The sequence below is a fragment of the Xenopus laevis genome, chromosome 2S (genome assembly GCF_017654675.1).
Source record: "Xenopus laevis strain J_2021 chromosome 2S, Xenopus_laevis_v10.1, whole genome shotgun sequence".
Classification (NCBI taxonomy): domain Eukaryota; kingdom Metazoa; phylum Chordata; class Amphibia; order Anura; family Pipidae; genus Xenopus; species Xenopus laevis.
The window spans coordinates 65,726,262-65,742,486 of record NC_054374.1 but is presented as its reverse complement, the minus strand read 5'-3'; the positions used below and the strand labels follow the sequence as shown (position 1 = coordinate 65,742,486).

The window sequence follows — 16,225 nt, the reverse complement described above, 5'->3', positions numbered from 1 at the left end:
TTGAAAGAATTCTTCTCAGGAATATTGCAACTACATGTTTACTTATTATCAATTTAATCTTTTGTTCCCATTGTTTACTGTTAAAAGAACATTAGCCAAGGCTTGACTGCAGTCATTTGAGGCTCTTGACGTTATTTTTAGTTCTACAGGACTGAAAAATCCTCTTTTCATGAATAATATCCTTTTTTTTGATCCTTTCGCGTCTTTGCTATGAACTGCCATGTAAAATAAGAGATATGGAATGAACTGAATACCTTAATATATTTATTTTGCTTTTCCTCAATGTTCTGCAAAGCTCTTCTGTTTTATTTGCATTGTACAAATCTGGAGTGTTTTCTTTCCCCTTAAGCAAAATTATCTCCAAGAACATGGCATGCATTTTAACCAGATGGCAGGGATTCTCAGCATCTATTAACTAGTGATAATCAGAAATGGAGTGGAGTCTATCTGATTGGCTTTGTGGGAGATTCAATGGTTCCACTGGGTGTATACGACTATTAATAATGTTCATCCCTATCATTTCTAGACAGATTGTTTCCCACACATCTTATTTGCTGTTCCCCTAGGCTGCTCCTGCCCTTAGGAATAAAAGGGTGAAAACTAACATATTCAAGCTTGTCACCATGACCCCCCCCCCCGCCCATTTTCCCTTGTAACAGTTTCAAGTACTGAATATTAAAGATTTGAATAAGCGCCCCTAACGTTCTTCATTATTTATTTTTCCTACATTACTCATCACATGCATTTTGGGAATGGGAAATGGTGTCTCTTTGGGGAGTGTAGGAAATACAAGAATCTGCTTGCACAGTGAGGAATGAAATGTCAGGAGGAATTAGGCATAGCCATATAGTACTACCCAGCAGGGACCTTCTTCTCTTGATTCAATGGGTGTGCCATCTGTCTTTGCATGTGTGTGGATGAACCCTCCTGGGAGGAGAGGTGATTACCCAGCACTCATTGCTCACGTCATAGTCTTTTCTTTTAGTTGCCTAATGAGAGACCATTAGAGCAGAGTAACTTTTTAAACCAGAATCTTTGTGGGAGTGTGAAATATGCAAATCAGTCATCCTAACGAATAGGTAAACTGCAAACAATTACTTTGTTTTTTATTTTAATTTATGTTAATGTTGCAATGTGAGGTTGGTCTAGCAAATAATATTTTTTCCAGATTATTTGACGATGTGATGAGTTGCTTCTCAGATTCTCCCCCTCAAAGTCCTGTATTTCCTGAAGCTGGTCATCCTTCACTTTATGATGAAGATGATAATAAGGTACCTATCACCTATTAGTTTCTTTAAAAAAGTTATGAGTAAATTGATCTGTATTACAACCGAAACCCACATCTTTAATATTTATTGTATACCGTCATGTATAAATTCATATTCACATGCATATTCTTATATTTGCACCCTTATTAGTTAGAGGTAAAAGGTAAAAATGATAAAAAGCTTAATATCCAAATTGAATACAGTGTACATAAATGGTAAATATTGAGATTAGATGTTAATATCTTCTTGTTTTGCCTTCTGGCTTTTCCTTTTCCGTAAAAAAAAAATCTATATTTTCAATTGCAGAGCTCCAGAGATGAACCCATCCACATCTTAAATGTTGCCATTAAAACAGATTGTGATATTGATGATGATGGTTTGGCAGCTATGTTCCGGGAATTTACACAGAGCAAAGTAAGCGTACCGCTTTATTAAAAACCCTGCTATACTGCTAGGAAAATGAAAGTAAAACCATATTATAAAATAAAATAATTTTGTATTAAACTTCTGAGATGACCATACATTTGGGGGCCTATTTATCTGCACCGGGCGGGTACTTCTGTGTGAGCATCATGGAGTGATCCTCTAGCTACTCCTTCCTTCCTACTGTGCATGGATAGTAGAGTGAAAAGCCAAACATTTACAAAAAAGCCCATGGGTACTGAAAAAAGAAAAGGCGGAAAAAGACGATTACTACATAGTGCTCACTCAGAACTGGCCCAGCCCAGGCTGGTGCAGTTTTATGCTAACAGGAGGAGGTAAGTGATTATAATCACTGGGGGTGCATTCAAGTGATATAGACTTTCCTTCTTCATAAGCTAATTAAACCAAACCTATATTTTGTAATGTTTGTACGCAGGGTATATTGGGCTGAGAGAATTCTGTATTAGATATGCTTGAGCCGTTTTCGTGCTTTTTATTTTGCTTTGTTAGTTCATATCGTACTACACACATTTCCAACCTCCCCATTGAGCCAAGGATCAGAAATGCTCTTTCTCCTTGCTCAGAGAGAACTTCTCCAGGCAGCAGGCTTTATTATAGCCTTCAGCTCTGTTTGCAGACACAATACATACATCATAATTACCCTTTGACCCTCTGTACATACTGAGGCTTGATTGCCATTTTGACTTCACAGCTCAGATTTTGCTTATACCTGAGATAATATCCATGTACCTTTCTTTCCTCTTTTTCAAGTAGAGAAAAAAAATATCTGTATTTCTTTTTTTGAAAAAAACCCAATACAAATAGAAGCAGAAAAAAAGACTAGTTCTGATTTTCATTTGCATCAACCTCCAGGCAGTGGGAGGGAAAAAAAACATTTAAACATCTACTAGAATGATCCAAATTGTCTAAATAATCTCTCTGCCCCAGCATGTTTATAGAAATTAGGATCATATACTTGTAAATGACTTGCCGAGGAGATGGAAGCAGTCAGCGTTAATGGAGTTTCTCCAGGTGCTGCTGCCTAATCGCCTGGTTATAACTGTAGACTGGCTGGGAACCCTACATTATTACAATGTAATCAGAATCCTGTTGCTATGCTGTTATTATCTGCCACTTGTGGAATTTTAAAAGCAATAACAATTTTGATTTTAAAACCCTGAGTATTAAAGTTATTTTCTCTCCCAAACAGTAATATTATTGCAGATGTTTGCTACAAGGGTTTTTTTGCCTTAATTGCACACAGCTTTTTTTACCCCATTTTTCCTCCTCAAAGGCTGAGTAGATTGTTCTTTCAGTTCTTGTGATTTTGAGGGACATTAAGCACTATATGTGTCTACAGTGTGATGATTACTTGTCGCTGATCTGAAAGTACATGTTTGAAAACAAATATATATATATATATATATATATATATATATATATATATATATATATATATATATATATATATATATATATATATGTGTGTGTGTGTAATATGAAATGGGCTCAGATCAATGTCTTTTTCCTGCAATTTTTACTCCTCTGGAAACCGAGGAAACGTCTTCCTGAATGTCTAATTGCTTTCAGAAAGCGTTAATAAGAACAGAGTATTATCGTTATTTTAACAGTAATATGACACACTAACATTTTTTTTGGAGGATTGTCCCAATATTATATATTACTGGGAGGGAATCAGACTGATTTACCAAGTTATGGATAGTTTGATTTGATTGGTAGTTATGATTAATGAAAAATGGGTAGTTTTCTTTGGGTTTAGCTAATGCATAAATTATTGTTTCATATTTACATGAATGAAATCTATTACTCTAAGTACTGAACTAGTGTTTTCTGTATAAGGAGCCTTTCCATATTGTTGAACACATTGCATCATGCATTAAAGAGATACTGACACCAGAAATTAGACCTTTTTTTACATCTATCATTAGATTTTCATTGCATGCTATTTATAATTTTTTTTAATATCTTTTTCTATAATGGCTGACATAGGTCAACAAGCTGTCTGGAATCATACATTTTTTAGCACTGGCAATATAATCTTTTTTTGCAGGCACTGTAGATTTTTTCTATGATTGGTATCACTTAGGGGGTTATTTATTAAATCTGAAAATGTCACACTATTTTCTTAATACCACTTTGACCCAACTCCTGTGCACACTGTACTGTATTTATCAATAAATTAACTGGAAAAAATCTGGTGCCGGAAAAAAACTAAAATTTTGAAAAAATCTTAATCATATGATTTTTCCTTATTTAACACCCAAAAACTCTGATTGTTTCTGATTATCACCTGAAAATATCATACAATATTAACCTGCTTAGTGATTAATAGGATGGTATTGCCATGTTGCATAGGTTTTTGAATACTGGGTTTCCCGAAAATAGGTTCCCTACCTGTACTACAAATCTATAGAGAAAGATCTGTATACCTTTATAGGTGTTTATTCCATAATTATTAAAGAGAAGGGGAGGCATTTTGGATTAGGCATGCACTGAATTCAGGATTCAGTTCAGGATTTGGCCAGGATTCTGCCTTTTTCAGCAGGATCGGCCAAATCCTTGTGCATGGCCAAACCAAATCCTAATTTGCATTTGTAAATTAGGAGTGGGAAGGGACTTTTTGGTCACAAAACAAGGAAGTAAAAAACATTCTTCCCCAGCTTTACCTTTCCCGCCGCTAATTTGCATATGCAAATTAGGATTCGGTTCGGTATTCGGCCGACTCTCTTTGGCGAAATCCCAAAAAAGTGGATTCAGTGCATCCCTAATTTTTTATTTGCTATTTGGAGTACTTCAAGGCTAAGTAAAATGCAAGATCATTAGCTCATAGTACAAGTTTGTCCAGGGACTGGTCTGATTGCCATCTTGGAGCCAGGAAGAAATTTCTTCCCCCTCTAAAGGCAAATTAGAGAGGTTACTTTCAGAAGGGTTTTTTGCCTTCCTCTGGAAGTTAAGTTAAGTTAACTAGCAGTTAAGAAGGGTTAATATACACATATATGGTTGAACTTGACGGGCATGTGTCTTTTATTCAACCCACTTCACTATGTTAATTGCCAGAGAATGCTGAGAATTAAAGATAAATGACAGCTGTGAAGCCATAGGCCTTCTGTCAGTACTTTGGGGTTAAAAAAGTAAAAATAACTGCAATATTTTACTTACAACTAGGGTAGATTTTACTAAGTAAACAATAACAATACCACAGGTACTGGAGTTGACTCATATTCTCATGGGTTTAGACTTTCATTTGATACTCTGCACAATGACCTGCACATAGAGATAGGACATTGACAGAAGCATGCAGTTACATGTATTCCCAGAGCTGAATATGCAGCTGACATATTCATCTTCTCTGTATGCTAGCACTTTCTGAATGTTAGTTCACTGTGCATGGTTTCTTAATGTAAAATTGCCAAAAAAAAAGCCACAAATGCTAACCCACATGCAATGCAATTTTATTTTCTAAAATTGTTCTAGTTGTTTTTATTTATGAGTGAGCAAAACCAGAAGCATCAATATGTTTCACTTTAAGGCTATCTTATCCACACATTTATGCATACGTGTTTTCATATTTGGTCTTTATAGTCATCTGTTCTGGTAAAGAGGACTGTTTGATTACTGCCGGGCCCTTTAAAATTAATGTATAGCCAGCATAATAAACTTGCCCTGTTTAAACCCATTTTACCCAACATGGGTGATTTTATTAATCCAGATATCATTTTTAAATGTCCTCAGTGTAATTCAAAGCAATCAATATTTAACTTTGATCAGCCACATAGCAGTTTAAACAAAGAGCCAAATGTGACGTAATGCTGTGCTGAAAAAAGATTTTATTAAAACTTTGAACAAAAGACACATCCTTTGTTTTCTCTTCAACAGAAAGCAGTGTTAATGGATCATGGCATTCGTCGACTGACATTTTTGGTAGCACAAAAGGTAACTTTTTCTTTTCTTTTTTTTGTCTCTTGAGGCCTGTTTTGTTCATGTAGGATGCACTAGGAAATCCCTGCAGATCATCCTACTTAAGATAGTTAGACGTGTTATTATGCAACACCAGAACGTGAAAAGGGAAACTCGGCTTAGTAGGAAGTAGCCATTATATATATATATATATATATATATAGATATATATTATATATATATATATATATATATATATATATATATATATATATATATAATGTGTATATAATATTATTTATTTATTATGTCTCCAACAGAATCTGCACTCACAGGACTTAAAATTAAGAAACAAATTTTATTTAGGAGCTACAGACTGACGTTTCGGCCCAATCCAAGGTAGAGAGTGGTAGAGAAATAGTAAACATGCCTTAAATCAGAATAGACAGTGACGTGTAATCATTGTCATCAAGAGACCACCATTAAAACTATCACTGTAAAGTACATGCATCAAAAAAACATAGAAAATATACTCAATATACAAACAATACATGATTACATATAAAGTTAAAAACAAGACACAAAATAGCAATATAAATCTATCAATCCTGTTACAAATAGAGTAAGGGGTCATTTGATACTGTTTCTGTAGTAAACGAGGAAGAACATATTGTATAGTATTTATTTAGTGACTGGTAGCTATTACACATAGCATTAGACCATTAACATCTGCTCAGAGATTGACACGTTGGCAACAATTTTTATTTAATGTATGTCTATATGTAACAGGATTGATAGATTTATATTGCTATTTTGTGACTTTATATGTAATGAGGAATTGTTTGTATATGGAGTATATTTTAAAAAAAAATTATGTTTGTTTGTTGTATGTACTTTACGTTGATACTTTAAACAGTGGTCTCTTGATTATGACTATGATTACAAGTCACTGTCTATTCTGCTTTTCCTGCAAAAAGTAGCTTTAAGGCATGTTCACTATTCCTCTAGCACTTTGAGAAAGGCCTTGGATTGGACCGAAACGTCCGTCTGTAGTGCTTAAATAAAATATGCTTCTTAATCTTAAACCCTGTGAGTGCGGATTCTGTTGGAGGCATTGAGATTTATTTGATGATCTTGCGAGAGTGACGGTATCACAACACAATTCGGCTGACTCCTAAGCTTTTCTCAAAGTGCTTATACAAACACAGACACCATCTTAAAGGGATACTGTCATGGAAAAAGATGTTTTTTTCAAAAAACATCAGTTAATAGTGCTGCTCCAGCAGAATTCTGCACTGAAATCCATTTCTCAAAAGAACAAACAGATTTTTTTATATTCAATTTTGAAATCTGACATGGGGATAGACATTTTGTCAGTTTCCCAGCTGCCCCAGTCATGTGACTTGTGCCTGCACTTTAGGATGGAACTACTTTCTGGCAGGCTGTTATTTCTCCTACTTAATGTAACTGAATCAGTCTCAGTGGGACTTGGCTTTTACTATTGAGTGCTGTTCTTAGATCTTCCAGGGAGCTGCTATCTCGTTACCTTCCCATTGTTTTTTTGTTAGGCTGCTGGGGGGGGTATCACTCCAACTTGCAGTACAGCAGTAAAGAGTGATTGAAGTTTATCAGAGCACAAGTCACATGACTGGAGGCAGCTGGGAAATTGACAATATGTCTAGCCCCATGTCAGATTTCAAAATTGAATAGAACAAAATCTGTTTGCTCTTTTGAAAAATGGATTTCAGTGCAGAATTCTGCTGGAGCAGCACTGTTAACTGATGCGTTTTGAAAAAAAAAATGTTTTCCCATGACAGCATCCCATTAAGATGGTGTCTGTGTTTAGATGGCGAATGGTCGAAGTAAAATTTTTAAAGAGACTACATGATAAATTTCGATATTCAAATTTTCAAATTTTTTGCAAATTCTAATTGAATTTGTACTATTCCCTAGTTGAAGTACACAAAAATAGCTCGGAATTCGAATTTTTGCAATCGGAAATTCGCCTTGACCTTTGATAAATCTGCCCCTAAGTGTTGAGCGTCAATCGCGGAGTAGTACATTAGAGCTGCCTAATGAGAGCTCCAATCCACTAGCGGAAGTACCGCTTTCCCGAAATCGATCTGCCAAAGAAACAAGTGCGGCTTTACTGAGGCTCTCTGGTATGCATTCTGTATTGGTTCCGCTGCTGCAAGGGAAGCTCCTCCCAGTCCAAATGTCATTCACTTGCTCAAGAGTTGTCAGCCATCTGGAGCTAACAGCGCTGTGGTCATGGACATAGGGAAGCCAGTAACACAACGCTATTTTGTGTGTGTGTGTGTGTGTGTATGGTGCACAGTGATACCTTAACCCTTTAAGTGCCAGCAGAATTTCACATTTTGGTTACGCGAAATGCCAGCCGTTTTTAAGCATTTTGTGCTCTCTCACTTTAGGGGCATTTTCTGAGGGGAAACCTATAGTTTACCTAGGAAAACTATACATTGTTTTTTTCGGTAGAAACTGAGCTTTCTAAATCTGCCTGAGTTTTCATGTATTTCCACCTGTGCAAAAAAATTTATAGTGCTAAATAACAAAAAAAAATGAAAAATTACCATTTTTCATTGTATATCAATTTATACCAGAAAAATATTTCATTTTACAGATGAAAATCCAACTGATTTGGAAAGCCTTATGTCTCTCGAACGTGCCAATACCAGATATGTATATTTTTAGGGAGATTTAGGATTTCTGTACAGCAAAAACTCCCGGCAGTATATTACTGAATTTTGAAAGCACTAAGGCAGAAAACGGCATGCTTTAGATTCCAAGGCAAAAAATCCTGAAACCATAGGTTTACCCCAGAAAACCATAAATTTTTGAAAAGTACACATTCTGCCGATTACAAAATGGGTAACTATGTCTCTCTACTCCCAACTACCAAACAGAAAAGCTTGTCTGAACATAGCGGTTTTTCAAAATAAAATTCAAAATTTTGAAAAATCATTTCAAAGGTTTTATTTTGCTGCTCCGCATATCCCAAACTATATTACGTACCAAGAAAAAGCACCTGAAATATGATTGCCAGGGGTCCACTGAACAGTTTGATATCCATTATGCATAGGTTTACCAAAGTATCTGGCATTTAGAGACACAAATATGAAGTTAGCGCATCCAAATTGTTCAGGACTTTACTTCAGCTACTGAGAAATCAACACATTGACTGCATTTTTTGTGGGGTAAAAACACAGAAATATATGTTTACCCCCAAACCCATATATTTTTGGAAAGAACACATTCTACAGAATCTAAAATGGGTACCCATGCTTTCTGCTCCAAACTACTGAGTCGCAAGGCTTTCCCAAAATTGTCGGTTTTGGTGAAATATCTGAAAATTGCCTCAAAACTTCAACTTCCCAGCACCATATCACCCATGTATCATTACGTACTAAGAAAAAGCACCCTAAATATGATTGCCAGGGTTCCTCTGAACATTTTGGTGGCCATTGTTCATAAGTTTACCAAAGTATCTGGCATTTAGAGGCCCCAAAATGAAGTTAGCGCATACAAACAGTCCCGTGAGTAACTTCATCTAATGAGAAATCAACACATTGACTGCATTTTTGTGGGGTAAAACACAGAAATATATGTTTACCCCCAAAACCCATATATTTTTGGAAAGTACACATTCTACAGAATCTAAAATGGGTACCCATGCCTTTCTGCTCCAAACTACTGAGTCGCAAGGCCTTCCCACAATTGTCGGTTTTGGTGAAATATCTGAAAATTGCCTCAAAGCTTCAACTTCTCAGCACCATATCACCCATGTATCATTACGTACTAAGAAAAAGCACCCTAAATATGATTGCCAGGGTTCCTCTGAACATTTTGGTGGCCATTGTTCATAAGTTTACCAAAGTATCTGGCATTTAGAGGCCCCAAAATGAAGTTAGCGCATACAAACAGTCCGTGGGTAACTTCAGCTAATGAAAAATCAACACATTGACTGCATTTTTGTGGGGTAAAAACACAGAAATATATGTTTACCCCCCAAAACCCATATATTTTTGGAAAGTTCACATTCTACAGAATCTAAAATGGGTACCCATGCCTTTCTGTTCCAAACTACTGAGTCGCAAGGCTTTCCCACAATTGTCGGTTTTGGTGAAATATCTGAAAATTGCCTCAAAGCTTCAACTTCTCAGCACCATATCACCCATGTATCGTTACGCACCAAGAAAAAACACCCTAAATATGATTGCCAGGGTTCCTCCAAACAGTTTGGTGGCCATTGTTCATAGGTTTACCAAAGTATCTGGCAGTTAGAGGCCTCAAAATGAAGTTAGCGCATACAAATAGTCCTGTGGGTAACTTCATCTAATGAAAAATCAACACATTGACTGCATTTTTGTGGGGTAAAAACACAGAAATATATGTTTACCCCCAAACCCATATATTTTTGGAAAGTACACATTCTACCGAATCTAAAATGGGTACCCATGCCTTTCTGCTCCAAACTACTGAGTCGCAAGGCTTTCCCACAATTGTCGGTTTTGGTGAAATATCTGAAAATTTCCTCAAAGCTTCAACTTCTCAGCACCATATCACCCATGTATCGTTACGCACCAAAAAAAAAACACCTAAATATGATTGCCAGGGGTCCTCCAAACAGTTTGGTGCCCACTGTGCATAGGTTTACCAAAGTATATGGCAGTTAGAGGCCCCAAAATGAAGTTAGCGCATACAAATAGTCCTGTGGGTAACTTCAGCTAATGAAAAATCAACACATTGACTGCATTTTTGTGGGGTAAAAACACAGAAATATATGTTTACCCCCCAAACCCATATATTTTTGGAAAGTACACATTCTAACCGAATCTAAAATGGGTACCCATGCCTTTCTGCTCCAAACTACTGAGTCGCAAGGCTTTCCCACAATTGTCGGTTTTGGTGAAATATCTGAAAATTGCCTCAAAGCTTCAACTTCTCAGCACCATATCACCATGTATCGTTACGCACCAAAAAAAACACCCTAAATATGATTGCCAGGGGTCTCCAAACAGTTTGGTGCCCACTGTGCATAGGTTTACCAAAGTATATGGCAGTTAGAGGCCCCAAAATGAAAGTTAGGCATACAAATAGTCCTGTGGGTAACTTCAGCTAATGAAAAATCAACACATTGACTGCATTTTGTGGGGTAAAAACACAGAAATATATGTTTACCCCCAAACCCATATATTTTTGGAAAGTACACATTCTACGAATCTAAATGGGTACCATGCCTTTCTGCTCCAAACTACTGAGTCGCAAGGCTTTGCCACAATTGCGGTTTTGGTAAATATCTTGAAAATTGCCTCAAAGCTTCAACTTTCCAGCATCATATGCCCCATCGTATCTTACCAGCATAAAAACATCCTAAATATGAATGCCAGGGGTCTACTAAACAGTTTGATGCCCAATGTGCATAGATATACCAAACTATGTGGGCACAGAGACCCCAAATGACAATATGTATATACATTTTCACGGCTGACGCGCTGGCTCTGCAATAAACACCCGTTGTGTGTATTTATGCGACAATTAGACCACCTAACATACAGAGACCCCAGAAACCATATATTTTCAGAAAGTACACATTCTGACGAATCCAAAATGGGTAAACATGTGTTCCTTACTGCAAACTGTCAAACTGCAAAGCAATTGCTGAACGTAACGTTTTTATCAAATTTCTGAAAATGCCTCACAAAGCTTGAAATTTCCCATTATATTGCCCCACATTTCGTAACTTATCAGCATAAAACATCCTAAATATGAAACGCCAGGGGTCTACTGAACACTTTGATGCCCAATATGCATAGATATACCAAACTATGTGGCGCACAGAGACCCCAAATGACAATATGTATAGACATTTTCACGGCTGACGACGCTGGCTGCTGCAATATAACCACCCGGTGGTGTGTATTATGCGACATTAGACCACCTAACAGTACAGAGACCCCAGAAAACCATATATTTTCAGAAAGTACACATTCTGACGAATCCAATATGGGTAAATATGTGTTCCTACTGCAAACTGTCAAACTGCAAAGCAATGCTGAACGTAACGGTTTTTATCAAATTTCTGAAAATCGTCACAAAGCTTGAATTTTACCCATTATATGCCCCACATTTCGTAACTTATCAGCATAAAACATCCTGAATATGAACGCCAGGGGTCTACTGAACACTTTGATGCCCAATATGCATAGATATACCAAACTATGTGGCGCACAGAGACCCCAAATGACAATAGTGTATAACATTTTCACGGCTGACGCACGCTGGCTGCTGCAATATAAGCACCCGGTGTGTGTAATATGCGACATTAGACCCCCTAACAGTACAGAGACCCCAGAAAACCATATATTTTCAGAAAGTACACATTCTGACGAATCCAATATGGGTAAATAAGTGTTTCTACTGCAAACTGCCAAACTGCAAAGCAATGCTGAACATAACGGTTTTTTATCAAATTTCTGAAAATCGTCACAAAGCTTGAATTTTACCCCATTATATGCCCCACATTTCGTAACTTATCAGCATAAAACATCCTGAATATGAACGCCAGGGGTCTACTGAACACTTTGATGCCCAATATGCATAGATATACCAAACTATGTGGCGCACAGAGACCCCCAAATGACAATAGTGTATACATTTTCACGGCTGACGCGCGCTGGCTGCTGCAATATAAGCACCCGGTGTGTCTAATATGCGACATTAGACCCCCCTAACAGTACAGAGACCCCAGAAAACCATATATTTTCGGAAAGTACACATTCTGACGAATCCAATATGGGTAAATATGTGTTCCTACTGCATACTGTCAAACTGCAAAGCAATGCTGAACGTAACGGTTTTTATCAAATTTCTGAAAATCGTCACAAAGCTTGAATTTTACCCCATTATATGCCCCACATTTCGTAACTTATCAGCATAAAACATCCTGAATATGAACGCCAGGGGTCTACTAAACACTTTGATGCCCAATATGCATAGATATACCAAACTATGTGGCGCACAGAGACCCCCAAATGACAATAGTGTATACATTTTCACGGCTGATGCGCGCTGGCTGCTGCAATACAAGCACCTGGTGTGTGTAATATGCGACATTAGACCCCCCTAACAGTACAGAGACCCCAGAAAACCATATATTTTCAGAAAGTACACATTTTGACGAATCCAATATGGGTAAATATGTGTTCCTACTGCAAACTGTCAAACTGCAAAGCAATGCTGAACGTAACGGTTTTTATCAAATTTCTGAACATCGTCACAAAGCTTGAATTTTACCCCATTATATGCCCCACATTTCGTAACTTATCAGCATAAAACATCCTAAATATGAGCGCATGGGGTCTACTGAACACTTTGATGCCCAATATGCATAGATATACCAAACTATGTGGCGCACAGAGACCCCCAAATGACAATATGTATAGACATTTTCACGGCTGACGCGCTGGCTGCTGCAATATAACCACCCAGTGTGTGTATTATGCGACATTAGACCACCTAACAGCACAGAGACCCCAGAAAACCATATATTTTCAGAAAGTACACATTTTGACGAATCCAATATGGGTAAATAAGTGTTTCTACTGCAAACTGCCAAACTGCAAAGCAATGCTGAACATAACGGTTTTTATCAAATTTCTGAAAATCGTCACAAAGCTTGAATTCTACCCCATTATATGCCCCACATTTCGTAGCTTATCAGCATAAAACATCCTAAATATGAGCGCCAGGGGTCTACTGAACACTTTGATGCCCAATATGCATAGATATACCAAACTATGTTGCGCACAGAGACCCCCAAATGACAATATGTATAGACATTTTCACAGCTGACGCGCTGGCTGCTGCAATATAAGCACCTGGTGTGTGTATTATGCGACATTAGACCCCCCTAACAGTACAGAGACCCCAGAAAACCATATATTTTCAGAAAGTACACATTCTGACGAATCCAAAATGGGTAAATAAGTGTTTCTACAGCAAACTGCCAAACTGCAAAGCAATGCTGAACATAACGGTTTTTATCAAATTTCTGAAAATCGTCACAAAGCTTGAATTTTACCCCATTATGTGCCCCACATTTCGTAACGTATCAGCATAAAACATCCTAAATATGAATGACAGGGGTCTACTGAACACTTTGATGCCCAATATGCATAGATATACCAAACTATGTGGCGCACAGAGACCCCCAAATGGATATATAGTAGATAAAATTTACATAGGCAAAACAAAATAACACAGAACAGTGTGAAATGCAAATAAATCACCAAAAACTAATAAAACCACAAAAATCAATGCTTTTTTTTTTCACACTAGTGTAATCGGCCACCAGAATTACCGTTTGAATATTTTAGCTTGGCCAAATCGATTATACGGGCAGAAACAAGTGAACAACACAAATGCAGAGCTGAAAATGCAATAAAATGGCTAAAAATTCAATAAAATGGCTAAAAATGCACCAAAATACCCAAAATTGCAATATAACCACCAAAATAACATACAAAAGCTATTGCACAGTACGGTTAGCGAATACGCTATTCGGAACGGCAATAAAACATTTTTTTTAGCCCAAAAAGAGACGATGCGATAAGAAAAAAAAAAAAAAAAGCCACAAAGCCATATATGTACATATGCGTGTGCACAACGGGTAAATTGCATGTTATTTGCGCATGTGCGCGTGTGCAAGTGTACATGGGTGCTGTGAGTGTGTGTGACCCCCCCAATCCCCAAAAATCTATGTGTGAGTGTGTGTAAGTGTGAATGTAAGTGTATATTACTGTAATAAGTGTGTGTTGGTGTGTTTGTGTGTTTTTGTGTGTGTAAATGTTACACTTACCTGGGGTAGATGCTGCAGATCGATCAGAAAGGGTCCCACGCAGCAGATCTCCAGCTCCAACGATCATCAGCCATGTGGGGGCGGAGCTGGGCGGAAGTGCGGCGCAGGCAGCAGCAGGACGCATAGGAAACGCGTCCCTGCTGCTGCTTTGGGGCCCCTGGGCGATCGCGCCCCAGGGGCCACACGATCCCCTGCTCTGCTCGTTGTCTAGGGGCAGGGGATCGTGAAGGAGCGGAGTGAGCGGCTCTAACAGCCGCTCCTCCGCTCGCAAACCCGGAAGTGCTGCAGAACGTAGAATCTACGATCTGTGGCACTTTGGTCCTTTGATCCACAGAACGTAGATTCTACGTTCTGTGGCACTTAAAGGGTTAAATAAACATCTTAGACAAATGTTTACATCTGAGACAAATGTTTACAATTCTAAATTAGTAGTTACCCATGTTGCCATTTATACTTTTTTCTTTTAATTGTCCATAGCAGATATCTAGTATAAGTCATTCTAAAACAACTGGACTTGTTGAGTAATCATTGAAGACATTTCACTACTCATCTGAGCAGCTTCTTCAGTTCAACTTGCTGCTCGAATGAGTAGTGAAACGTCTTCAATGATTACTCAGCAAGTCTAGTTGCTCTAGAATTACTAATTCTAGATATACCATGACCAGGATAAATGAAAATCTTCATAGTCGTATGTCAATTGCAGAGTTTTTTTGTTAACCCTTCTAGTGTGTTACTTTATCTAGGTTGAAAGGTTGCTTCTTAAAGGAGATTTAAATACACACACAAAGTTCAGTTGGTGTAAACTTACATAGAGTACTTTTGTGAGCCCTTTTGCAATTTACAGTTTTTTCAATATTCAACTGGCTCTGAGATATTAACAGTTTAAGACCGTTTAATACAGCTAGGTGGACTTCAGCTCAGCAGCTCCTAATTGGATTTAGGTTTGCAGACTCTGAGCTGTGTCAAAAGCCTGCCATTAGAAGTCTAAACTAAACAAATATCTCAAAAAAATGTAAAATGCTCAGGAAATGTAAAAAGTGCTCCGGAAAACATTGAGTAAGTTTACATCAGTTTAGTAATACAGTATGTATGTGTATTTAGATCTGTGTTCTTCTCTATGGTCTATTGCACATTTGATGGGGGGTTCCAATAGCATGCATTTTAATTCTTCAAAAAATAATGTATGGTTGACTTTTCTTAATTTAATAGTGATGGTATGGTCATTTTAAATTGGGATGATTTATATGTAACACCAATCAAGTTCATTAACACCCATTTTAATTAAGTTAATTTAACGCTAATTGTCAGCTTTTTCCCCTGCTGTTTGTTTCTATGTTTGGCTTTTCTGTGTAAGGATTTCAGAAAACAGGTCAACTGTGAGGTAGATCAACGATTTCAAGTAAGTATCATTAATTAAACACAAGCTTTATTTAAAAAAATTTAAATCCAGCTTTTAAAGGTGATCTAAACGCCAAAAAACATATTATGTGTAAATCTATTCCAAATACATCGCTAAGCACTTTTTCAATTTACATTCGTTTTATATTTTTAGATACTAGTAGTTTTAGACAATTTTATACTGCTATGCAAGCTATGCTCAACAGCTGTCTTTGAAGGCTCAATATGTCAGCAACCCTATTTGTCTATGCACTTCCTGGATTCAGTGACCCTAGAGTTGCCCGTTGGCATGTGTTATCCGGAAACCCGTTATGCGGAAAGCTCAGCCATCGCCCATAGA

The 16,225-nt window shown here is 37.3% G+C and overlaps 1 protein-coding gene across 6 annotated transcripts in view; it reads left to right on the top strand.

The window, feature by feature from the left end:
• Positions 1–16,225, top strand: part of acaca.S (acetyl-CoA carboxylase alpha S homeolog) — a 232,533-nt gene that overhangs the window by 105,228 nt on the left and 111,080 nt on the right. For 4 of the 6 annotated variants that reach the window (XM_018249415.2, XM_018249413.2, XM_018249414.2 and 1 more), the window contains 4 exons: positions 1,169–1,271; positions 1,575–1,682; positions 5,589–5,645; positions 15,842–15,886. In XM_018249415.2, the coding sequence (XP_018104904.1) occupies positions 1,169–1,271; positions 1,575–1,682; positions 5,589–5,645; positions 15,842–15,886 (313 nt within the window). The remainder of the gene's footprint in view (positions 1–1,168; positions 1,272–1,574; positions 1,683–5,588; positions 5,646–15,841; positions 15,887–16,225) is intronic. The other 2 variants (XM_018249417.2, XM_018249416.2) reach the window with 1 other exon arrangement.